The sequence below is a fragment of the Humulus lupulus genome, chromosome X (assembly GCF_963169125.1).
Source record: "Humulus lupulus chromosome X, drHumLupu1.1, whole genome shotgun sequence".
Taxonomy (NCBI): domain Eukaryota; kingdom Viridiplantae; phylum Streptophyta; class Magnoliopsida; order Rosales; family Cannabaceae; genus Humulus; species Humulus lupulus.
Window position 1 is genome coordinate 228,587,269 of NC_084802.1, and position 27,421 is coordinate 228,614,689.

The 27,421-nt window shown below is 41.7% G+C and overlaps 1 protein-coding gene and 1 non-coding gene across 2 annotated transcripts; one reads left to right on the top strand and one right to left on the bottom strand.

Moving 5' to 3' along the window:
* Positions 1-9,822: 9,822 nt before the first annotated feature.
* Positions 9,823-9,929, top strand: LOC133807678 (small nucleolar RNA R71). Its single transcript, XR_009879578.1, has one exon. It is a non-coding gene; the product is annotated as a small nucleolar RNA R71 (small nucleolar RNA).
* Positions 9,930-20,558: 10,629 nt separating this feature from the next.
* On the bottom strand, positions 20,559-21,011 carry LOC133806838 (uncharacterized). Its single transcript, XM_062244924.1, has one exon. It carries the CDS (start codon positions 21,009-21,011, stop codon positions 20,559-20,561), a length of 453 nt encoding a protein of 150 aa, XP_062100908.1.
* Positions 21,012-27,421: the final 6,410 nt, after the last annotated feature.

Below are 27,421 nucleotides of genomic sequence, written 5' to 3' on the forward strand. Positions count from 1 at the left end.
TTACACTATTGTTTTTCTATTTTTGTTGCTGCTTCTTCTATTCATGTTATCATTTTTCTGTTTCTGCGATTTTTTTTATCAAATAGGTTAGGGGAATTGGCATAAACATTTACAATTTTACTGGTTAAAATATTATGTGGTAGTTCCTAACTGATGCAAAAAAATCATGTTTTTTAGCTTTTGTGGCAGTGGAGCACTGATGCAAACATGTCTAGTATTCGCGTCAATGGGACACTGATGCAAATCTGGCAGTTGTGTCAGTGCTAAACTGACTCAAACCAACCTGGCATTAGCGTCAGTGGAGTAGTGATGCAAACCTAACATTTGTGTTAGTGGTACACGGACTCAAATGCCTAACATTTGCGTCAGTGCCCCACTAACTCAAATGCCACGTTTTTATCAGTGCTCCATTGACACTAATGCTAGGTTGGTTTGAGTCATGGGAGTTCGCATCACTTTTAAAATTGACGCAAAAAGTCAATTGTTGCAAGTGGGAACTTACTCAAATGACATTTTTTGTAGCAGAGATATATAAAAATTAATGATTGTGATATTTTCTTTTGTTATTTTGTATACATATGTCTCGTATTGGACGTTTGCTTCTATAATTGGTTTGTTTGTTATGAGACTCATGTGTAGTCATCATGACCCCATTAATAAATATGCATAAAGATTATATAAAAATATACATTACGAGTTTTATATGTGTTAACAAAAGGAAGAAAAAGAAAAAAAAGATAGATAAGTTTTGTATGGATAAAATTGTTAAAACTTATGCAAGAATGTTTTGTTGAGAATTTAATTAATGGACCGATCAATCGATCGATGCCAAATGTAATATAATATGTACGTGAGAAACAAACTCCATCCGCACGTAGAGACGAGAGGGAACTAGCTACAATCATCTGCTTAGACCTGAAGATTGGCCACCTTTTAATAAAATGGTCTTAGATCACGTGACCCCATATGTTGTCTTCTTTAATCTTTACGTAAAATGCACGTGCCCACACTCTTTCCACATCTGAATCTTCGATCTCTCTCTCTCTCTCTGTATAAGCCTTAAATTACAAGCCTAAATGCTGTGCTTGTGCCCATATACAAGTATTCTTCATGTGCAAACACTTTAAATCCAAACTACTTACATAAATATTTGTAATATACGTATCACCTTTCTCATCTTTTGAGTATTGAGCCTTGCATTTCAAACCTTATACACGTAACCCAATTCCTTTTCTCTTTTGTGGAGATTCCAACGTAAAGAACAAGTTGTTTCGATAACATAAACTACAATTCATTTATTCAATTCTAATATATATATATATAACATTTACCTTTTAAAAAAAAATTATGCATTACTTGCCCGAATATGCATGGGGTCCAATCATGGCCTTTCCAGCGATATATAAAGTTGAACAAAGTGTTGTGCTCTCTACCCACCCTCCCTTTAAATTATTTTATGTTATCCGCGTTGAGCTTTGTTATTTAATAAGTTATAATTAATAACACACGTGATTTTTAATTATTCTAATTCTCTGGCTCATTATCTTGTACTATGTATAATTATTATATTTATATAATATATATATACGAGATGAGTAAATAAATCGTCATTATTGTATGCCATTTGACCTCAAGACATGAACTTTCAGCAAATTATTTGGCATATTTTGCATATTTATTAATTATATGGGAAGATCAGTCTCACAATAATTCTCGTGAAAATCATTATTAGTTTGGTTAAGACTATAAGTTTTTGGAGTTTACTGCTCGATTAAAACTTGTAATATATAGTGTCTATATATATATATATATTATATGTTCACTTGTCCCAATTTGATATAAGTGTGTTAGAGGAAAGCCATATATTTGATTGGCCAAAGTTAAAGAAGATCATAGTAGGAATGACTTGAATTTAATTGCTTTGTGATGAACTTCCTACAGTAAAATCTAAACGTCCAACTAATGAATTTTCTCTATTCAATAAATATATATTAATACCAAACTTATGTATATATATAGCTACGATGTGCAAGCAACGTACAGTGCAAGTTTGCTTAGTTTTTGTTGTTTGTATTTTCACCAGTTGACACATGGTCGTCATTAGAGAGTAATTAGGCTTCTCGGGCCCTGAGAATTTGTGTGTGACTCACCTGACCTACTCGGGCCAGAGGCTATTCGTAGTGGTTATGCTCCACCTGGAGGAGGGTGTCCTGAGGCAAACCACGCCTCAAGGATCGTTCTTGATTTTCTCCATCTCCTTTCAAGTCCTCCAGGTCTGCGAGGAGTGTTCTCCACCCCTGGAGCATTGTGTCAGGTGTCATGCACAGTAACCCTGGACCACAAGCAGCAAACTAACAAAGTTACTATTCACACTAGTAATGGTGTCGAATCCGTGCAAGCGATAGCAACATGCATGTCCCAATGCGTCGCCTGACATGGGGAAACATGCGGCTACCCCCTGACATTGTCAAAGGCGTGTCACCCCAAAAAGTAGTGGGTTGAAACCTCAAAAATGGGTCCCGTGTGATATGCACTGGCCCACCACAACCTTAATTACAATAAGTTGTATTTATTAGAGTTTATACCCCAATTAATGGGGAAGGTTTTGTAATAAACCCCCATTATTGGAATTAATCACATTGAGCCATCTATAAATAGGGCTAGGTGTAACGCCTTGGATAGCCAAGACTGTTACACCATAAACGTGCAACTAATTGTGATTAACGATTTAGGGTTAAAAATTTCGGTCAAAAGGAATAGTTATTTCGTTAAAACGTTAAGTTGTACATACGATCCCATAATGAATGTTTACAAAGTAGTTTACAATTCCAAAAGGGTAATTACAACTCAAAAGTTTCAACCAGCCGACCTAAGCGACAAAAATAGGGTTTAACCGTAGTTCCTCTGAGAAATCTTGGCTGTGGTGGTCAAACAGCCGCATATGTACACGTCACCACCGAAGCTCTCCAACTCATGGCTAGTCTAGCTTCCCTTCCCCCTTACCTACACCACGGCTCACATTGTAAAGGATCCCCCAACTTTTGATATTCAAAGCATTGCAAAAATATTGCCTGAAACTCCATAGAAGCTTGACTCCTCAATTTCCTCAAATTCTAATACAATCACCTCGTGGACTAGGGTTAATTATTAACCTGAACCACCTAAGTCCCTATGTTCTTTACTGAAATTCTTTAAGCTTAGATTTAATTAGTTTATAGCAAAAAAGGCAGTCAACATTTTGGTACTTTCATTGAGAGCTTGAAGAAAGCTTTCCAGATTCAACAATGGTGACCACCAGAAGAATTCCATTGATGACGTTACTCTTCCCATCGTCGCAGAGGGGGGACGATGGGAGAGAACCCAGCCGACCACCTCCAACAGCAAACCCGGAGGTGGCCCAAGAAGATTACGATGAGAACGCCGAATATGACAACGAGTACTATGAGAGTGACTACTCTCTATCCATTTACACAGAAGAGCCACCAACAAAAGACAGCTACATAGGAGGGGAATATTGCTGCCCTGCAGGAGATGGTTTGCTCCATAAGGGCCACTTTGGTAGCTCAAAGGCTGCAAGTGGACCCCCATGGCGAAGTACCGCCTAGGCAGCTAGCTGGCGTGCCACCCGTACACCCAGCTGGAGTGCCACCTCCTTCGCTAGTTGGCGTGCCTCCCGAGCACCCCACTTATAAGGCGCAAGATTCGAGATGGATTTGGAGCCCCACATGCGCCACAGGATCATGTCAAAGGGAAGGTTGATGAAGAGCCATCTCACAGGAGAAAAAGATGCCATCGGTCTTCCGAGCCCATTTAGGTATCGAGAAAGGCCAATGATAATCAGGGGGTGGTTCCTGAGGATCGCGGCAGGCCGCTAGCGTCCGTGGATCCCAGTGCCTTCCGCACAGGCGCACTGCAATAGACTGTGTTAGGCCTAGAAGTGGTGTCCCGGCAGCATATCGTCTGCCTCCAAGAAATCCTGGCTAGGAGAAACATCTCTGGCAACCAAGGACAGAGAATTAACATCTTAGTTAATAATGAATATGTTGACTTTGAGAGGGATACTATAGTGGGAAACTCCAAGGACGGTGGTCGCTGCCAAGCGCAACCTGACCTGCGAGATGACTTGAACGTTCACAGGAACAGGGTAGCTCTCGAGGACAACTCCGTGAGACGACAATAGCCAGACCTTTGAGATTATCTTAATGCTCGAGAAAGAGAACACCCAGCACAAAGTGCCATTCTAGATTACGACCCTCTCTGTGTAGAGTTTGAGAGTTTGAAGAGGATAATGCTTAAAATGGCCTGGAGACAAGGTCATGACTCTATCTCTAAGGATGAAGATGGGGAGCCTTATACCCTTCACATTATGGACACCACTTTGCCTCGAGGTTTCAAGATGCTAAATTTTACCCCGTACAGTGGGGGAACAAAGCTATGCAAAAATCTTTCGAAATTCAACAGATCTATGTCGGTTCACCGTATCTTTGAGGATGCTAAGTGTTATGTCTTTCCGTTAACCTAGACGGGACTAGCAGATGAGTGATTCAAGAAACATCAGCCAGGCTCAATCCACTCCTTGCAACAACTCTCCACCTCCTTCCAAATACAATTATAGCTGCTCGGAACGTGAATTTCGAGGTCAATGCTTTGTCCAACATAAAGCAAGGACCTCTTGAAACCTTTAAAGCATACATCAAGAGCTTTAGGTAGGAAGCTGCCAGGACCAACAACGTCAACGATGGCCAACAATTGATGGCCCTACAAGCTGCATCTGAGCAGGTTCTCCATTGTGGGATGACCTTCAGCGTGGAGGATGCCACAGGCTCGATGATTTCATACGTCGGACCCAAGAATATATCAACTGGGAGGATGCCTAGATTGGAGCGTTTGGAGGACAAGTCTATTTCCTCGCTCCACTAGTCACGAATGTCGTGGATCCGAAACCATAGTTCTCACCATACACTCATGCCCAAACAAGTGTTATGAGTGCCCCAAAATTTAGCCCAGTTGTTCCACCGGTTGGCTTCAGTGCCGTTCCCACGGCTGGTTTTAGTGGCACTCCAACCAGCTATGGAGCATCCCCTACTGGGTACAATGCCTTTTGAGACCCCAAGCATGAACAAACGTAGGGGAAAAGGCAAGGGCAAGAATCCCAAATGAACTAAAGCAACTCCCGACGAGAGGTATACTCCCCAATATTCTGAGTACATGGACTTGGTAGACACTTGAGAAAACATTTTCTTAGCCACGGAGTAGCATAGCCACTACCGAAAGCCACATCCTATTCGGAGGGATCATGAGAGAATAAATTCTTCTAAGTTCTGTCGATTTCATAATGATGTGGGGCACCACACCAATGAGTGTAGGCAGCTTAAAGGCGAGATCCTCCACAGGTGGCTCCACCAGTATGCCAGGGCCGGAGCACGCCCTACGCAGGCTCCAGTCGTAGTCATGCATCCTCCACAGGTTTCATTTCAATCCCCAGGCCAAGTGTAACGTCCCAAAAATGCTAATAAGGCTTAGTGCCTTGATTAACATGCCAGGATGGCATAACTGGATATATGTGTGATTTTTTTATTTAATGTGTGACTATGTGGCATGCATGATTTGTTTGATAAAGTGAATATATTTATATGCATTTTTATAAGTATTAAATATGCATGTGGGCCCGTTCTTGTTTATAAGGGCATACTTGTAATTTTGGTTCATTGAGAGCATAAATGCAATTATATGTGTTAAATGGTTGGGACCACATTATTATGTGGATATATTTGTAGTATTCAGCTCGAGGCGATCCTAGTGAGCGGATGAGCGGAATAGTCACAGTGGGGTTTAATACCCGGCTTGGGGTGAGCCTAGGGGTATTATGGGAAGTTTAACATATATTTGGGATTTATTGAGTAATGGGTAAGTATTTGGTAGTTAGTTGGGCATAACAGGATTAATTGGGAATCGGTAGGATGACCTGAGGAATTAGCAGAAAATGGGGCAAATGATCGTTTTACCCTTAAGAGCAATAGGGGGGCTGAGTTGATTTTAGGGGCATTTCGGTCCTTTTTAGTTAAGGGATATACTCAATTGGAACTCTAGGAAGTAGCCAGAACCATCATAATTTCTCAAACACTCTCCCTCTCTCTTGCTCTCACGTTTTCTCTCTCCCCTTTGGAGTGCATTGAAACTGAAGGAGATTTTTGAAGGAAAGGCCTGGGAATTTAGCAGGGAAGTCAGGGGAAATAAAGCTAGGAATATCCAAGCAATTGTTGAGGATTAAAGCATCTAACTGAGGTAAGATTTCAGGTTTTAGGTTGTAACGCCCCATGTCACTATGGTTGCTTCCTGGAATGACGACTGGCCCTGCAAACCAACACGATTCTTTCTAGCGTGCTTTGTCCTCACTCACACGCTTCATAGGAATACTTCCCAGGAGGTCACCCATCATGAGATTACTCCAGTTCAAGCACGCTTAACTTTGGTGTTCTCAAGTGATGGGCTACCAAAAAGAAGATGCATCTTGTTGGCATAGGTAGTACCCATCAACCCATTTAAACCATCTTCAACTGTGTAGTCCCATACCTACACAGTCTTAGAATCATCACACTTGACCTTCCCCAGGCGATGTGGGATTGCACAACTTTTACCCAGTTTTTTCCCTCCGGATCACGGGATTCTAACTATCACAATCACCCCTCCTTAGGGGTCCAACGTCCCCGTTGGCCACACTTCCAGCTGGGTCAAGGCTATGATCCCATTTGCAATGCCCCATGTCACTATGGTTGCTTCCTGGAATGACGACTGGCCCTGCAAACCAACACAAGTCTTTCTAGTGTGCTTTGTCCTCACTCGCACGCTTCCTGGGAATATTTCCCAGGAGGTCACCCATCATGAGATTACTCCGGGTCAAGCATGCTTAACTTTGGAGTTCTCAAGTGATGGCCTACTTAAAAGAAGATGCATCTTGTTGGCATATGTAGTACTCATCAATCCATTTAAGCCCACTCCAGTAGTGTAGTCCCATACCTACATAGTCTTAGAATTATCATACTTGACCTTCCCAAGCGATGTGGGATTGCACAACTTTTACCCGGTCTTTCCCCCTACGGATCACGGGATTCTGGCTGTCACATAGGTTGTTGAATTTCTGGTTGGTTTTGATCACGTTGAGGGTTACTTGGGGGGGGGGGGGGGGGGGGGTTCTGAATTTAGCATTTAGGGGGGATTGAACTAGTTCTTTAGGCTATTTGTGTGTTGTTTATGAGGTAATATGGGGCTTGCCCTCTTTCACCATAAAATGGCATTTCTCCCAATTCAACACCAGATTAGCCATCTCACAACGACGCAGCACGTTCTTTAAATTACCCAAACAGAGGTCGAATGATGAGCCAAAAACAGAGAAGTCATCCATGAAAATCTCAATACACCGGTCTACCATGTCTGAAAATATGGCCATCATGCACCGTTGAAATGTTGCAGGGGCATTGCATAGTCCAAATGGCATTCTCCTGAAAGCAAATGTGCCATAAGGACATGTGAAGGTTGTTTTCTCTTGATCCTCTGGTGCAATAGCGATCTGATGATACCCAGAATACCCATCCAAGAAACAGTAGTAGCTGTGGCCTGCCAATCTGTCAAGCATCTGATCAAGAAAAGGCAAAGGAAAATGATCCTTCCTTGTTGCCTTATTGAGCTTGCGGTAGTCTATACAAATCCGCCACCCCGTTTCAGTCCTTGTTGGAATGAGTTCATTGTTCTCATTTTTCACCACAGTCATTCCACCCTTCTTAGGTACCACTTGCACAGGGCTCACCCATGCACTATCAGAAATTGGGTAGATCACCCCAACATCCAACCATTTAAGAATCTGATCCAATACTACATCCTTCATGGCTGGATTGAGTCTTCTCTGGGCCTCTATGGATGGCTTGCTATTCTCCTCCAATAAAATTTTATGCATCACTGTCGCTGGGCTTATTCCTCTAATATCTGCCAATGTCCACCCAATGGCCAATTTATGCTCCCTTAGAACCCTCAACAGTTTCTCCAATTCTACCTTTGACAGGTCAGCTGACACAATGACCGGTAAAGTTTCATTCTCTCCCAAATAAGCATATTGCAAGTGATCTGGGAGGACCTTTAATTCCAACGGTGGTGGCTGCTGAATGGAGGTTAGCGGTTTATCAGTCGCATCCGCTAATTCTTGGAACTTTTTCCAATATGGTAAGAAAGAGTTGATCCAGTTTACACATTCTCTTGAAGACATTAAAGACCACCTCATCTCCTTGAACTCTCAGCTTAAGCTCTCCTTTTTGAACATCAATAAGAGCTTGGCCTGTGGCTAAAAATGGTCTACCAAGAATAATAGGAACATCTGTGTCCTCCTCCATGTCCAGAACAATAAAGTCAGCGGGAAATATGAACTTATCCACTTTCACAAGAACATCCTCAATAATACCTCGTGGATGTGTTAACGATCGGTCTGCGAGCTGTAAAGTGACAGTTGTTGGTTTTGCCTCCCCCAAACCAAGTCTTTTAAACACAGATAAGGGCATCAAATTGATACTTGCCCCCAGATCACATAAGGCGTGCTTACATTCAAACTTGCCAATGGTGCAAGGTATGGTGAAACTCCCCGGATCTCTCAGCTTTTGGGGTAACTTCCTTTGTAAAATAGCGCTGCACTCTTCAGTGAGTGCTACAGTCTCATAGTCCTCCATTCTCCTTTTCTTTGACAGAATCTCCTTCATAAACTTAACATAACTGGGCATCTGCTCCAAGGCCTCCGCAAAAGGAATGTTTATGTGCAGCTTTTTAAACACCTCAAGAAACTTAGAAAACTGTTTATCAAGGGTAGTCTTTCTAAGCCTCTGAGGGTATGGAACTCTAACTGGCTGCTCAATGACAACTGGGGGACTCTGTTCTGACTTCTGATGGTCTTCAGTAACCCTTTCTGAATCAAACTGTGCACCCATCTCTTTTTTCTGAACCACTGCCTGTGGAGGTCTAGGCTGCTATGTTTGCTTCCCACTCCGCAAAGTGATTGCTTGAACTTGCTCCTTGGGGTTGACTTCAGTATTACTTGGCAAGTTTCCCTGGGGTCTGTTATTGAGCATATTTGCCAACTGCCCAACCTGTGTCTCAAGGTTTCGAATGGAGGATCTTGTCTCAGTCATAAATTGAGTCTGAGTGTTAGTAAGAGTCAACAGGGCAGCTTGCAGTTCATTAGGTCTCTCAGGTTGAGGCATTGATTGTTGAGGCCTAGGCTGCATTGATGACGAAGCTTGATTCATAGGTGGCTGAGGCATGTTATTCTGAAATTGACCCTGAAACTGAGGTTGTTGGCCTTGATTATTCTTCCACGAAAAATTGGGATGATTTCGCCACCCAGGATTGTAGTTGTTGGAGAATGGATTATTGAGTGGCCTCTGAAAATTTCCCACCGCCTGAACTTGAGCATGATCCATGGGGGTGTTATTCATACAGATAGGGCACTGATCGACAGAATGAGCACCACCACACATTTCACATCTCACTGCCATCTGAACCGCATTAGCAGACACACTACTCTGTTGCAACTGCTTGGTCAAAGAGGCTACTTGCGTTGTTAAGGCAGTGATTGCATCTAGCTCATGCACCCCAGCTACCTTTCTGACTCCTGATGATCTTTCCTCAGACCACTGATGGTTGTTTGTAGCCATGTCCTCCAGCAGCTCATAAGCGCCAGTTGCGCTCTTGCTCATAAAAGTGCCACCCGCTGCAGCATCTATAATGGTTCTGGTTGTCGGACATAAACCATTGTAGAATTTCTGTACTAGCATCCACTGTTCAATGCCATGATGAGGACATCTTCTAAGGATTTCCTTAAACCGTTCCCACGCCTCATATAATGACTCTCCGTCATTCTGGCAAAAGTTATTTATCTCTCCCCTTAATTTAGCAGCTTTGGACGGAGGGAAGAATTTGGACAAAAACTTCTGAGCTAGATCTTGCCAAGTGACAATGGAGTTTGGCTGCAGAGAATTCAGCCAACTTTTAGCTCTGTCCCTTAGAGAAAATGGGAAGAGCCTAAGCTTGATTGCGTCATCACTCACCCCATTATATTTGAAGGTTCCACACAACTCCAGAAAGTTGGACAAATGGGTGTGAGGATCTTCAGAGGGCAACCCATTGAATTGCACAGAGGACTGCACCATTTGTAAAATAGCAGGCTTTATTTCGAAGTTGTTGGCCTCTACAGTTGGTGGGCATATACTATTTTGTACTCCCGTCAGAGTGGGTAGCACATAATCTCTCAGACTCCTCTCAGCGTTGGTCTGAGCCTGAACCCCTTGGACAACTCCTGGATTTAGACCATTCCTGCCATCCCCATCATTCTGTGCCATCTTCACAGAATTCTGGGTCTCTCTCTTATTCTTTCTGATTTGATTGCAAGACTTTTCGATCTCGGGATTCAGAGGAACAAGTGTGGCTTTTCCTTTTCTGCCACGCATATACCAAAATTCACCTGAGATAGACAAATTAAGCAACTAAACAGATTAGAAACGAGAGAAATTAAAATCAAATTAGAATAAAAATTAATTAGACTGATATTGATAATTTTCAGTCCCCGGCAACGGCGCCAAAAACTTGTTGCGATAATTTTTGCTATGCAAGTGCACACAGTCGCGAACTTGTAATAAAATGGTAAAACCAAGTATCGTCCTCAAGGACTGAATTATCAATTACCAGTCAATTAATCTCTTGTTCTATTTGATGAATTAAAATTTCTTGATTTTTGTAAAATACAGCAAAAGAATCGATAGAGTGCAGAAATAATAATCGACAATTAAATAGAATAATAACTAATAGTAAAAACTCGTAATTCAATCACTGAGAAACAATTAGGATATTCAATCTCATCAACTATCCTTTCTATTATTCCCTAATGCCAAGTATGAATTCTTCTTATTTTTACCTAATTCAATTAACAAGTTGAGACAGCAGCCTATAATCATTCTATGAATTATAAACTCAACCTAGGTGACAATTTCCTATATTTCTATGGTAAATTGAACCACAAAGGTAGCATTAAATTCCACAACTTAATAACAGTTACACAATTAATTCAGATACTTTCGTTCTAAATTAGAATTATGTCCAATATAACCACAGCATAATTAAATCTCACTTCTCAGATTTTGACTTAAAAACATATATATATATATGACTAAAGATGGCCAATCAATAATCAATCTATAAGAACAGGTTATAAGGAATTGAAGAAGATTAAAGAAGAGGAAATTAAAATTGCATTAGGTCATAATAGAAATTCAAGTGATTCAATTGAACATCCTAAACAGAAAATTAGTTCATAGTCATAGTGCTAATCACAACAGAATTTAAAGATAACATCAAAAAGAAAAACATGTAAAAATACTCTAAGCTTGAGCCTTCAACACCAGAACTCCTCCCTTCATCCGTACGTGCTTCTCTCTTCTTTTTCATCCTTTAAAACCTAGGATTTTTTAGATTTTAGAGAGGCGGGCCGCGGCTCTACATACACTATGCCGCGGCCTGTGTCAAAATTTCTGGGCATACTATCCTTTCAATGCCGCGGCTCTCTGAAACCATGCCGCGGCCCGCATCATTGTCTTCTGGGCAAAATGCCCATCCATGCCGCGGCTCTATCTAGCCATGCCGCGGCCCGAAGATGTCCTCAAAAACCATGCTTCTGTTTCTCCCCCTAGCCGCGGCCCTACTTTGATCAAGTCGTGGCTCTTAAGGAATTCTTCAATTCTTCAAGTTTTCATCCCAAAATTTCACCAACACTTCCAAATTGTGTTGAGAACCATTCTTGATCAAAATATGATGAAAAACTCGATTATTTCTTCCCTTTCTTTGGCATTTCCTTCCACATGCTCAATTCTTCCTGATATTCACAAAAACAACCAAACAAAGCGTAAACCCGCGCTAAAACAAGGAAAAACAAAATAAAAGACTACTAAAAACATCACCAAAACATCATGAAAACTAGACTCATCAATTATGATAGTTATTCATTTTTGCTTGTGACTAGGGTTGCCGTTAATGTAACACCCTACTACCTTAGAGTCGTTACTAAGTGAGTTTAAAATGTGCATTAACTTGCTAATCAAGAATTTAGGTCAAAAGTGTAACTAAACTGTAATAAAATCACATAATTTGAAAATGTAGTCATTCATTGAAAATTATAAAGTGTTTAACATTCAGGATCCCAAAATTCTGTTTATAAATATTTACAACTCAAAATATGATTAAAGTCGACTACACGACAAAATAAGGTTTAGTACAAAACATCTCCCAAAAATACCCCTGGTCGTGGCAGCAAGGCAGGGCAAACATGTACGCGCCGCTTCACACTCTCCGTACTCATGGTTGGTCGACTTTCCCCTTGCCCTTACCTGCACTATAGAGCACCCGTGAGTCGAAGCCCAGCAAGAAAACTCACATAAACATATAACATATGCATATTTTTCACTTATCACATAATCAAACCGCCAACAGGCTAAACATATCCGGCCATGCCGTCCCAGGCGCTTTACCAGGCCATGGGTTTGTGGTCTACACCATGAGGATATCCCAGGTATCCTTTAGGGTCTCACCCTGGAAACTCGCACTCCGCATGCTAAACGCTACTCCCGGCCTCTTGCCATTCTTGGCCTTCGCCGTTCCCGGCCCTTGCCGTTCATTCACATATATGCACACAAAGCATAATTAAACAAATACTTAAACATGTATTAACATAATCAATGGGGCTACGCCCTGCATACAATCATCTAGGGTCGTGCCCTGCAACACAACTATGGGGCCTCGCCCTGCTCTACGGGTACAGCAGTTTTCTTACCTGTGTCCCAAGCTCTTGAGCACCGAAATCCCGAGAACAGTCCTCTAACCCGAGCCTCGCTGAAAACCTAGTCACAACACATACATAGCACTCTCATTACTAACCAAATCATAATCATCCCCCGGAACCAATCCCGTGCTCTTGGGACCTCCCGTTTCCCCACACAAGGTAGCGAAAGCATCCCCCGAGCCCCCTGAGCCAAAACCCTAAAAACTCAAATTCCCCTTTTCTAAAATTAGCCTAGCACCGCGACACAGCCCTATAGGGGCTGCGGCACCCAAATTGGTTCCCTGCTCCTGATTCAACCTAGTGCCGCGACATAGAAGAACAGGGCCGCGATGCTCATACGCGAACCCAAAAAACTGGGTTTTTCCCAACATTTTTCCCGAGCCAAAACTCTTCCAAATCAATACCAAGGTACACCCAAGTCCCAATTCAACCTAAAACTCCAAATAAATAGTATGGCAACTCATAAATAACAAAACAAGCCCAAACATACAATCAAACCCAAGAATCACCTAGTGGTTTAAAACTCCACAAACTTAAACCATACTTTATAAAATTTAAACCACCTTTCAGAAATCTTAAACCACACCAGCAAATAAGCTTCAGAAATACACGAAATTCTTACCTCAAAATGGGATTCAACCTTAAGCCACCTCCAAATCCAATTCCAAGCTTAATTCCCTTGATTCCCAAGCTGAACCTCACAATCACTAAGCCACACATCCAATTTTCAGCACTCAACCCAAATTCTCTAAAACATGCAAGGAGACTCAAAAGAGAAGATGAAGCCTTACCTCTGAATTATTCTTGGCCTATGCTTGACACTAGCTGCCCCAATCTCAGCCCTGAATTCCTTCCTTGATCTCAAGGAAAACTATCTCTTCCTCTCCTTCCTTCTAGCTTTTTGGTTCCCTCTAAACTTCCAGCAAAACTCTTGAATAAGCCTAAGTGTAGAAAAAACATAAATGACTTCTTCTCAGCCAAGGTTATCCTCTCCTAAAGCCAGATTATCAATTTTCCCTTTCCCTTAATAAAATCCTTATGCAACCTCAAGGGAAATTCTATCATTTTACCCAAATCCCGCTAAGTCCTCAAGTATTCCTATAAATCACATTTAATCCCGACATACCAAATTATTAATAATCTACTAACCATTACTCAATAATTCCCGAACACATTATAATATTCCCAAAATACCCCTGGTATGATAGCCAGAATCCCGTGATCCGTAGGGGGAAAGACCGGGTAAAAAGCTGTGCAATCCCACACCGCCTGGGGAAGCTCAAGTGTGATGATTCTAAGACTGTGTAGGTATTGGACTACACAGTTGAAGAGGGCTTAAATGGATTGATGGGTACTACCTACATCAACAAGATGCATCTTCTTTTCGGTAGCGCATCACTTGAGAACTCCAACCTTAAGCGTGCTTGACCTGGAGTAATCTTAAGATGGGTGACCTCCTGGGAAGTTTTCCCAGGAAGCGTGCGAGTGAGGACAAAGCACGCTAGAAAGACTTGTGTTGGTTTGTAGGGCCAATCATCATTCCAGGAAGTAGCCATAGTGATGTGGGGCATTACACCTGGGCTCCTCCTGAGCCGGGTATTTGACCCCGTTGTGACTTTCTAGCTAAACCGCTCTCTAGGACCATCTCAGATCGTGCATCACAATTATATCACCACACACACATGGTATCAATCACAATATATACAAATATCACATTTATGCCCTCAACGGGCTAAAATTACAAATATGCCCCTAACAACCAAATGGGACCCACATGCATATTTAATTCACCTAAACATGCATTTCTAACCACATATTCATTGAATTCACATATTAACAAAATAAATCAATTATTGCCCTCCAGGCACGCTAACCAAGGCCCTAAGCTCTATTAGAAAATTTGGGACGCTGCAGTTAAGGCTCGAGATTGAGGATCGTGCTCGGGACAGCTCCACATCCTCTGCTCAGGACTTGAGGTAAGAAAACTGCACCCAAGTTGTGAATGGGACTGAGATTCCCTGTAAATGAACATATGTGTTCTATAACATATATATCTGTTATGTCTGATGTGAAAGTACGGCCTAAGGGAGTCGAGGCTGATGTTAAGCGTACTGAACGCAGCTCAGCCTAAGCGAGTCGGGATCAGCTAAATAACCAGAGGGCTCGGCCTAAGGGCGTCGACACCTGATTATTTGTATTAAAGATTGAATTATATGTTTGGAAGTATATGTTTACTATTGCCTAATTTATTGCTTGTACTTTTTTGTTGGTTGAACTAGTTGATCTAAAGTTTACTATGCACTTTCTGTTGTTGTCTATGCTTGTTGATTAAAGTTTTCTTATTGAGCCTTGGCTCACGGGTGCTACGTGGTGCAGGTAAAGGCAAGGGAAAGCTGGACCAACCATGAGTTGGAGAGCTTTGGGGGCGGAGTGTACATCGGCAGCTGCTTGACCGCCACGACCGAGGGAATTACAGGGACAAGAGCTCAAACTTATATTTTTCCATTTAGACTGGCTTCTGTTGTATTAACTTTTGAGGATTATATCCGCCATGTAAACCTTATTTTGGGATCCCATGTGTCAAACTCTTATTTTAATGAAAATCAACCATTTTACGATCAAAATCTTTTAACCATAACCTGTCACTTGACTTTAGAAATACATTTAAGTTCAAACGACTTGATTAGCAAGTCTTGCACTATTCTAAACACATAGTGTAACAGTCTTGGTTCACAAAAAATTGAAGGGATGAATTGCTCTATTTTTTTTTATTGGATTTATCCAGGGCATTACACCAAGTCCCTGTGGCACCACCACAACAAGTAGCCCATGGACCTCCCTTGCTGAACAAGAGAGTATGGACTATCTCTGGGGGACCCCACCTTGGGTCACATCAAGGGGCTCGCAGAATTGCTATGCGCGAGCCCTAAATCACGACGATAAAGTGTTGGCGCTAGCCCAGCTACCAGCACAAATGCCTCGGATGACAGATCAGGTCATCAACTTCTCTGAGGATTAAGCATGGAGAGTGCATTTTCCCCACCATGATCCTTTGGTGATCAAGATCTAAACTTCCAACAAAATGGTGGCTCGAATCCTGGTAGACAATGGGAGTTCAGTGAACATTCTGTTCAAGTCAGCCTTCGAGAAGATTGGGCTGACTACCAGTGACATGTCCCCGGGCACCTCTACTTTACGGGTTCTTGGGGGATGGTCTCATTCCAATGGGACAAATAAAGCTACCAGTGATACTTGGAGAAGCTCCTCGTCAAGCCTTCAAGTACTACATGTTTTTGGTCGTAGATAGCTCCTCGGCATACAATGTCGTCCTGGGATGTCCGGCCATGGTAAATTTTGGAGCCGTCACCTCTATATACCATTTGTGCATGAAGTTTCCCACCGAGGCGGGAATAGGCATTGTCCATGGAGACCAGAAAGAGGCTCGTCAGTGCTATAGTGTGTTGCTTAGACATCCAGTTATGATGGTTGAGGTGGTAGCCCCCGAGCAAGTTCCACCCAAGGAGATGGAGGTCTAGGCTGTTAAAGAAAAAAGGGAATCCAACGAATTGGACCCCAGGGTTGAAGAAGAAAGGGATATTGAGCACATGGATGAAGAGGTCATTCTTGACACCTCCAATCCTGAGAGAAATACTAAGGTCGGGAAGAGCCTCAAGGCGGAGGTTCGAGAAGCTCTATTGAGCTTTCTCAAGAAAAATCAGGACATCTTTTCCTGGTCCCACTCTAACATAACGGGCATTGAGTCGAATATCATATGTCATGCCTTGAATATCGATCCAAATGTTGCCCCGGTGCAACAAGAGCAGAGGAAAATTGAGCCGACCCGGGCAGAGGCCTTAAAGGCAGAAGTCGACAAGCTTGTCGCAAAAGGCTTCATTCGAGACGCTCAGTACCCGAAGTGGTTGTCAAACCCAGTCCTGGTGCCTAAGCCGAACGGCACCTGGAGGATGTGTATAGACTTCTCCAACCTTAATAAGGTCTGCCCAAAGGATTGCTTTCCTTTTCCAAGATTGATAAATGATCAATGCCACCTCTGGGTATGAGCTCTTGTCCTCCATGGACGCCTACTCAGGGTACAATCAAATATCCATGCATGTCGCAGACCAAGAACACACTAACTTTCGAGCAGACAAAGGTGTCTACTGTTGCAAGGTGATGCCTTTCAGTCTCAAGAATGCTAGTGCCATGTATCAGAGATTAGTAAACCGGATGTTCAAAAAGTAGCTTGGTTGGAACATGAAGGTGTATGTAGACGACATGCTGATAAAGTCAAGAACAACCCCCAACCACGTGAAAGATTTAGCGGAAGCATTTGCAGTCCTCCGCAAGTTTGGGATGAAGTTAAATCCCCATAAATGAACTTTTGGAGTGGCCTCCGGGAAGTTCTTAGGATTCATTGTCAATGCCTAAGGAATAGTGGTGAATCCTAAGAAGATAAGGGCCCTTATAGAGATGCCATCCCCCAAGAAATAGGAATGTGTAGATCCTGACAACTTTGAGTCGCTTTTTCTCGAAGGCAACTCACAAGTACATTCCCTTCTTCAACACCCTCCGAGGAGGTCAAAGATTTGAATGGATGGAGGAGTGCGAAGAGGCATTCCAACAGCTGAAGTCCCACATGGAGAACCCTCAAATTTTGTTGAAGCCTATAGAAGGAGATCCCCTCCTTCTCTACATGGCTGTCTCCAAAAATACCATAAGTGTTGCCTTAGTCTACGAGGAAGGCCATGTTAAATATCTTGTTTACAAGATGAGCAAACGACTCATCAGAACGGAGTCCAGGTATTTGCTCATGGAAAAACTAGCATTTATCCTAATGATAACTTCTAGGAAGCTCCGTTCTTATGGCAAGTCCTCACCCACCAGCCCTTAAGGCAAGTCCTCCAGAAGTTGGAGTCCTCTCGGAGACTCCTTAAGTGGGTGGTTGAGCTGTGTTAGTTCGACATTACTTACCACCCAAGGACTTCCATTAAAGGACAAGCACTAGCAAATTTTATTGTTGAATGCACGGGAACACATGAGCGACCCAGGGAGGCCCATGTGGTCGGGCTCACATGGAAGTTGTTTGTAGATGGGTCTTCGAACGAGAATGGAGTCAGAGTAAGCCTTATCTTGGTAGCCCCCGAAGGGCACACGGTTCACAATGCTTTGAGATTTGGGTTTGACGCCTTAAACAACAAAGTTTAGTACAAAGCACACATTCTCGGGGGACAAAGATGGCAGCTTATTTGGCCAAAACCTAGGAAATGTTGTACAACTTCAAAAAGTTCACTATCCAAAAAGTGCAAAGGGAATAGAATCCCCAGATTGCTACTGCTAAGGATGTCGAGTTGATCAATGTGGTTCCGATAGACTACTTGTCCTCTCCGAGCATCTCAGCTCCCGTGGAGATAGAAGTGGTCTAGCCCTAAGACGGTTGGATTGAACCAATAGTGTAATGCCCTACTAATCTAGAGCTGTTACATCTTTAAAGTAGTGTTTAACTCGTTAAGGGAGTTGTTTAGGCTGAAAAGTGTAATTAAAGTAAGGTAAAAGTCCAATTAATCAAATTTTGGATAAAAAGGTTTAGACTTCCATTAAGACTCTAAAAGAGTTTACATGGGATCCCAAAAGTTAATTTAAAACATATTTACAATCACGGTATAAGATACAGTCAACCTAAGCGACAGAATTTGGACCTCTATACTAAGTCCCTCAAAACTATCCCGACTGTGGTGGTCGAGCAGGCTGAACATGTACACACCACTCTGAAGCCCTCCAACTCATGGTTGGTCTGCTATCCCTTTGCCCTTACCTGCACCATAGAGCACCCCTGAGCCAAGGCCCAGCAAGAAAAATTTACATGGCATAATAAATATCATATCAGATACAAGCAACAACCAGCATGCTTTACAAATAATATCCCATTCCATTTCCAATCATAAACTATTTATGCGGCCTACGCCAAGAAGGCGCATTACCGGGGCACCAAGCTTACGGCCTATGCCGAGCGAGTGTGTACAGCACCCCCTAAGTGGCCCTGCCATCACGGCCTACATACTAGATGTTTTTTGTCGAATCCGATCAATGCTGATCAATCACAAGCAATTATGATATAAATAGAAATTATCATCTAAGAAAGGTACTTAACCTCCTCATATAAAGATATACATAAATGATCAGGCCATGCCCTACTCTATGTGGATATACCAGTTTTTTTACTTGAATTCCAATAAGCTAGATTTACCGGCCCAATTGTGATCCCCATCAAACGCTTAAAATAGCCATCCTCTCTAAAGCCGAAATCCCCAAATGAAGTGATGATTAGGCAGCCATTTATCCCTTCTTTAATGCCCAAACTTCTTCTAAAATCATTAAATGACTCCAGTGATCAAGACCCAAGCCTTTCCTTTGTGTTAGCGCTCAAGAACTTTCAAGAAATACCAAGAAAAGTGAGGATGAGTATTTTGCTTGTACAAAGAAACCTTCAGCCCTTGGTTTCTCTAAAATAAAGGTCAAAAGACCAATTTACCCTTCCCAAAACTTAACTTCTTAGCTAACCTCAAGGATATCCTAGTAATTCCACTTTCTTTTAGAATAATATTACAAATTCCCTTTATTTCCATAATAACCACTAAACATCAAAAGTCCCACTAGTACCACAAAAATTCAACTATCAACCAAATATCTTACTTTGTGACATTCAGCTAGTACCACTTGAAGGAATTCACCATTGCTGAATTTCACATACTACTAGGTAATAATGTGGTCGCACTTCACATTGTATATAACTACAAATATACCCTCAATGAATCAAATTAAAAAAATGTTTGTACTTACCGAGAACGGGACTGAAACATAATTAAATTCACATAATCACATATATATATATAAATAAATTCAATAATAGTCACATAATTCAGAATAATTCAGCTCACGCCCTCTTGACACACTAACCAAGATATTGAACCTCAATATGGATTTTAAGGATGCTACAATTGTCCTCTCCTAATAGAAATTTCATCCTCGAAATTTACCTGAACAACTAGGGATACTGGTCTTGCATATCTGATACAAGTTCCCAAGTCACTTCCTATACTTTACTGTTCCTCCACAACACTTTCACTAAGGCAATAGTGTTGTTCCACAAGACATTGTCCTATATGTCCAGAATCTGTACTGGCCTCTCCTCATAGGAGAAATCCTGATCCAACTCGAGATTCTCATAACGCAGCACGTACTTCTGAAGCATCGATACATAAAATATGTCATAAACTCCTGATAGAACTGGAGGCATAGCCAATCAATATGCTACTTGCCCAATCCCTTCCAGGATCTCGAATAGTCCTATAAACCTTGGGCTCAACTTTCCTTTCTTCCCAAACCGTTTCACCCCTTTCAACGGTGAAACTATGAGAAATACATAGTCTCCCACTAGGAACTCTACGTCCCTGCGCCTTAAATCTGAATTTCTTTTCTGTCTACTCTGTGAAGCTAACATTCGGGCTCTAATTTTCTCAATGGATTCAATTGTCTTCTGAACTTCTTCAAGACCAAAATACTTCCCCTCACCCATTTCATTCCAATGAATGGGTGATCTACACTTCCTACCATACAACATCTCATACGGTGTCACTCCGATAGTCGACTGGTAGTTGTTATTGTAGGAAAACTTAATCAAGGGAAGATACCTACACTAAGATTCCCCAAAATCCAATACACATGCCCTTAGCATATCTTTTAATATCTTAATCTTCCTCTCAGACTCTTGCCTGATACTAGCATCCATCGGAACACAAATTTGATCCTTATACCTTAACATGTATGTCTCTAATATAATAAAGTCCTTAGCCACTCTAGCTAGGACATCCTCCTGATGTTTCCTTAACTGAGGATCATTTCTTTGAGCTTCTCTTATTCTTTCAAAGAGTGTAGACTGAATAGTAATGTTGGCTAACTGGACAACCACAAGTTCAATCCTCGCTCTAGTCATATCTTCAGCTAATCTCTCAAATATTTGTTTCGAGCTAAACAATTTCCCTAGACCTCTCTGACTCAAGGAATCTACCATTACATTGGCTTTCCATGGATAGTATAGGATTTCACAATCATAATCCTTTACCAGCTCCAACCACCGTCTTTGTCGCATGTTCAAATCTTTCTGTGTAAATAAGTACTTCAAGCTTTTGTGATCGGTGTATTTCTCGCACTTCTCCCTATACAGGTGATGTCGCCATACCTTCAATTTGAATACCACCGCTGCCAATTCCAAATTGTGTGTAGGGTGTCTTTGTTCATATTTTTTTAACTGTCTTGAGGCATAGGCAATCACCTTCCCAGCCTACATTAAAACACAACCCAACCCATTTCTCAAAGCATCACAGTAGATCACAAACTTCTCTTGATCTGAAGGAAGACTTAGCACTTAAGCAGTAATCAGCTGCCATTTCAATTCTTTAAAACTATTCCCAGACCTATTAGCCAAATGAACTTTAAATTCTTACATGTCAACTCAGTCAATGGTGTTGAAATTCTCGAGGACCCTTTAACAAATCGTTGATAATACCCTTCCAATCCAAGAAAACTTTTCATCTCTGAAACTGTAGCATCCAAAATTCCCTAATATGGCTTAGTGCCTAGATTAGGGGGCCGGGAGGCAATAATTGTTTTAATTATGTGTTAATATAGTATGAGCATGTCATTATGTGAATTATATTATAATATAATTATGCTTGCCTGTTTAGAAATATTAAATGTGTATGTGGGTTCGTTTTTTATAAGAAGGGCATTTTAGTAATTTGACCCACTGAGGGTATAATTGTAAATTTGTGTCTGTGTGATTGAGACCACATTATTATGTGGATATAGTTGGGCTACTCGACGTGAGGCGATCCTGGTGAGCAAGTTAGCAGAAAAATCACAACGGGGTAAAATACCCGGCTCGGGGTGAGCTTAGGGGTATTTTGGTAATCAGTACATTATCGGGATTTATCGAGTAATGGGAGATTTAATGGTTATTAATTTGAGGTATTTTGGGATTTAGAGGAACACTCGAGGATTTACGGGAAGTGGCAATTGACGGAATTTCCCTTGAGGTCACTAGAGGACTTAAATTAGTGGTAAGGGCAGTTTGGATTTTTGGTAAAAAGGGATAGGTTGGTTTAGGCAGCTGGAACCTTAGAACTATTCAGAAAGAAAGAAAGAATGAAAAATCTCTCTCTCTCTCTCTCTCTCTCTCTCTCTCTCTCTCTCTCTCTCTCTCTCTCTCTCTCTCTTTGGTGAATTGGGGACTTTGAGTAATTAAAGGAGCAAATCATAGGAAGCTGAGAATTTGGTGTTTAAGATTAAGCTAGGAGCAGCTTGGGATCATAAGACAACCATTGGAGGTAAGGAATTACTCTGGATTTTAAGTTTAAATTCAGTTAGTTGAAGGTTTTCTAGAACCTTTGGTTTGAGTTTGAATTTTGGATTTTTATGAGTTTTCAATCTAGTTCTAAGTTGGGTTTTGTTGCTGGTGAGTTGTTGGATGAGTTATGGGGATTGAATTGAGGTTTTAAGCTTTATTTGGCGATTGATTTTAATTGGGTTTGGCTAAATAAAAACCCAAAAATTCTGGGTTCGAAGGGGTCGGACCGCGGCCCTGTTCTTGGTGTCCCACGACCCTCTTGAACAAAAGGGAACCAAGGAGAGCTCTGTCGCGAGGGCGCGTCGCAGCGCCTCTTAGGTTGGGCCACGGCATATGTCTGGTGTCTTGGGGAGGCTGAGCCTCTGATTGGGGTGGGCCACAGCACAAGAGCATGGGGCCGCAGTTCTTAAGGGGTTTTTGGACCCTAAGAAGGTTTTGAGTGGGAAAACTCAACCTTATGAGCTCGGGATCGATTCTACTACCATGTTTAGTAGAATTCGATGTCCCGGAGGCTAGGACTCAGTCCAGAATCCTTTATTCATTCGTTGTTGATGGAATTCTTTACTATGGTTGTGACTAGGTCAACGCTAAGGGCTTGGATCAGGGATCGTACTCAAGAGTCGTTCATTGGTAGTTTTCACTTGGACCGAAGGTAAGAAAACTGCACCCAAAATATGATTTACATGATCGGGGCTCAACCTGAATGCTGAGTATAATCTTGATTTGGGCATTAGGCTGGTGGATGCGCATGATTATGATTATGTCTATGTATGTTTGTTTAAATGTATTATAAGACATTGTATCTGTATATATATGATAAATGGATTACGTGATTGTCTGCTATGACTAGGGAGCTCGATTTATAAACCAGGGATCTGTTGTGGTATTTGGTTAAAGATCGATTTATTAGTCAAGACATGTTTGATTTGAGGGGCTTGACTTATAAGGCGAGGATCTTTGAAGCTTGGCTTATAAGTCGAGGGTCTTTAAGCTTCAACTCAGCTTATAAGCTAAGATTGGCATTACGCATGTGGATTGCAGGCCACAATGGCTGGGCCACCTTGGGGGTGCACCAAGCACCTGACTGGCTCGGATGCCAAAAAAATTGAAGGGGAGTGCAACACACACTTGTGCAATTCTATGGTTGTTGATCTGTAAAGTGTTTATGCTAGTTTAAGTTATTACTGCTAGTTGGATGTATTACTCTGTGAATTGTTGAATATGTTTTCTTGCTGAGCCTCTTGGCTCACAGGTGCTTTGTGGTGTAGGTAAAGGTAAGGAGAATCTTGGCCAATCATGAGTTGGAGAGCGATAGCAGTGACATGTACATATGCAGTCTGCTCGACCGCCATGGCCAAGAAACTCAAGGAAGCTAGGGTTGAACCCAGTTTTGCCGCCTAGGTCGGCTTATTTTGTAACCTTGGTGTTGTAACCAACTTTTAAACTTGTGTTTTGGGGATCCCGTGTAAAGAACATAGTTTTTGGTTAAATAAAAATGTTTATGACCTGACCAAATTTTTAATACCTGAACCTTTAGTAACTTAGTCATGTGTTTGGTCCAATTGACTTGTTTAGCAAGTCCAGCACTAATTTTAAACACACTTGGTAACAGACCCTAATTAGCATTGTGTTACAGAAACACTCCTTGGCCTTGGCCAATCTCTCACTGCCTCTATCTTGGTTGGATCTTCCAAAATCCCGTCCTTACTAACAATGTGACCTAAGCATGTTACTTGAGGCAACCAGAATTCACATTTCTTTAACTTGGCATATAACTTATGCTCTCTTTGTCTCTGTAATACCAAACCGAGATGTTGTTCATGCTCTGCTTCTAATTAGGAGTAAATAAGTATATCGTCAATGAACATGATTACGAACTTATCCAAATAGTCTTTGAACACTTTGTTCATTAAATCCATAAACATTGTCGAGGCATTAGTCAATCCAAAAGAGATAACCAAGAACTCATAATGCCCCTATCTCATGCGAAAATTTGTCTTTGGAATATCCCCTCCCTGATACTCAACTAGTGATAACCAGTTCAGAGATCAATCTTTGAAAAACACAGACTTGCCCTACAATTGATCAAACAAGTCGTCAATCCTAGGCAATGGATACTTGTTCTTAATGGTTAACAAGTTCAGCTCTCGGTAGTCAATACACATCCTTAATGACCCATCCTTCTTTTTCACGGATAATACTAGTGCACCCCATGGTGAGAAGCTAGGCCTGATAAACCCCAAGTCGAGTAATTCCTACAACTAAATCTTTAATTCTTTCAACTATGCTGGTGCCATTTTGTAAGGTGCCTTGGATACTGGTTCTGACCTTGGTGCCAATTCAATAACAAATTCGATCTCCCGGTGCAGTGGCAACCATGGCAGATCTTCTGGAAACACATCAAGAAACTCACTAACCAATATGGTCACTTTAGTTCCAATTGAAACAACCTTAGTGGTGTCCACCACATTAGCTATGAATCCAATGCAACCCCCTTGCAATAGGTCTCTAAACTTTAATGTCAAGATCATAGGAACACGAGGCCTGTTCCCCACGAACACAAACGGGTCCTCACCTTCAGGCTCAAAGGTTACCCTCCTCCTTCTACAATCTATAGTCGCCCCGTAATTGGATAACCAATCCATTCCCAAAATCATATCAAAGTCATCCATTTCTAATTCAATCAAGTCCACCGATAATTCTATATTATTTATTTCTACTGTTAATGCTCTAATCCATCTCCTAGAGACTGCCGATTCTTGAGTAGGCAATAGAGTCCAAAAACCCCAAAGCATACAAATCACAAGGTCTGCAAAGTCGTTTTATCACCCTACTGGATAAAATGAGTGTGTAGCAACAAAATCAATCAGTACAGTAAATGAAGAGTCAGCGCTAGAAATCTGACTTGTCACCACCGAGGGACTAGCCTCAGCCTCAGTCTGGGTCAGCGTGAACACTCGAGCTAGAGTCAAGCTATTAGTCTTCTTCGATTCTTCCTTCTTTGCTTGTGGGCAATCTCTCTTAAGGTGACCCACTATCCCACAAAGGAAACATGTCTTAACGCAGAATTCTCCCAAGTGGCACCGCCTGCATCTGGCACACTCTGGATAATTCCTCTAGATCTCACCTCTACCCTGACAGCCACTCACAGCACCCCGAACTCTCCTACCTGGACCAGTTGTAGTAAAGGTGTCTAGAGTCTTTCTTTTATATTCATTGGGGCCACTGCCCCATCTTGTCCCAATAAATGAAGTTACAACCATCTGAGCATTACGTCTTATGGTACCTTCCCTCTAGATATTATCCTCTACACCCTCAGTATTAACGACGTTTTCAATTACCTAGGCATAATTACTCGTCCCAGACACCAAGATGATCCTAACATATCGGGCTATCATGAAATTTAGCCCTCAAACAAACCGTTCCTTTCTAGTCGCATCAGTAGGTACCAAGTCAGATGCAAACTTGGCTAGCCTGTCAAACTTTAGGGCATATTCAGTTACTATCATACTGCCTTGACCTACACTGGTGAACTCATCTGCCTTTGTAGTTCAAATTGTGTCATTATAATACTTCTCATTAAACAGGTCTCAAAACTCATCCCAATTAATTATAGCGACATTCTATGTTTGGGACACGATTTCCCACCAAATGCGGGCATCATCCTATAGCATATATGTGGCACAGGCGACTCTGTCATTGCCTACCACACTCATAAAATTAAGGATGGAGGTAATCATGCTCATCCATTGCTAAGCTCTTAGTGGATCTGGACCTCCCTCAAAGGTTGGAGGGTGTTGTTTCCTAGACCTTTCATATAGCGGCTCCCACCTATTCTCAACTTCAAGTTGTACCAACACTGACACCACAGCAGGCAAAACCTGCGGATCAATGTTCCTCAACGGAACCTGCTGCCTCAACACCCTAAGCTCATCCTCATATTGCTGAAGTCCAGCTTGCATTTCTGCCAACATTTGTTGCCAGTTCTGCAAGGTAGGAGGAGGGTCCTAACACTGGTTATCATCTCCAACCTTGATATTGGCACCAGCAAGTATATTTGATCGCCTACGCATAACTTCCAAATATTCTTGTAATCAATGACATGAATTATCAGGTATGATAACAACATCCAAAAGCCACCCCCAGTCAAAACTGATCAATCAAATAGAACAATAAGGCTCACAAACACATTATTATACCCATATAGCAATCAAGAGGGCCATGCCCTAAAAATATATATCATGCTTCCTATGCTAGCATGCAAACAAGGAATATAATTCAAATAAACAATTAAACAGGTATTCTACCCATTATCAACCCAACCGTGAGCTGAACTTGTCTTTGGCAACGAGTGTACAAGTCCAGCCAATCTTCAGGAACCATAAACCTTAGCAGCTCTATTACGAAGCTGTAACGCCCTACTAATCTAGACACATTACACCATGTGTTTAAATTAGTGCTTAACTCTCTAATCGAGTTGTTTAGACTAAAAATTGTAATTAAAGTAAGGAAAAGTCCAATTAATAAAAAAAATTGGATAAAAAGGATTAGAATTCCATTAAGACTATAAAAGCGTTTACATGGGATCCCAAAAGTTAATTTAAAACATATTTACAATCACGGTATACGATACAGTCGACGTAAGCAAAAAAATTTGGACATCTATACAGAGTCCCTCAAAAATATCACGATCGTGGTGACCGAGCCGGTCGAACATGTACACACTGCTCCGACGTCCTCAAACTCATGGCTGGTATGCTTTCCCTTTGCCCTTACCTAGACCATAGAGCACCCGTGAGCCAAGGCCTAGCAAAAAAAAAAATTTACAAGGCATAATAAATATCATATTAGATACAAGCAACAACTAGCATGCTTTACAAGTAACAACCGATTCCATTTCCAATCACAAACTATTTGTGAGACCTATGCTGAGAAGGTGCTTTACCGAGGAACCAAGCTTATAGCATACGCCGAGTGAGTGTGTACAGCACCCTCTATATACGGATACGACCAGGCCATGCCCTACTCTATGAGCATATACTAGTTTTCTTACTTGAATTCAAACAACCTAGATGTATCGGCCCAAGTGTGTTCCCCATCAAGCGCTTGAAATATCCCTCTTTAAATTCAAAATCCTCAAATGAAGTGATGAT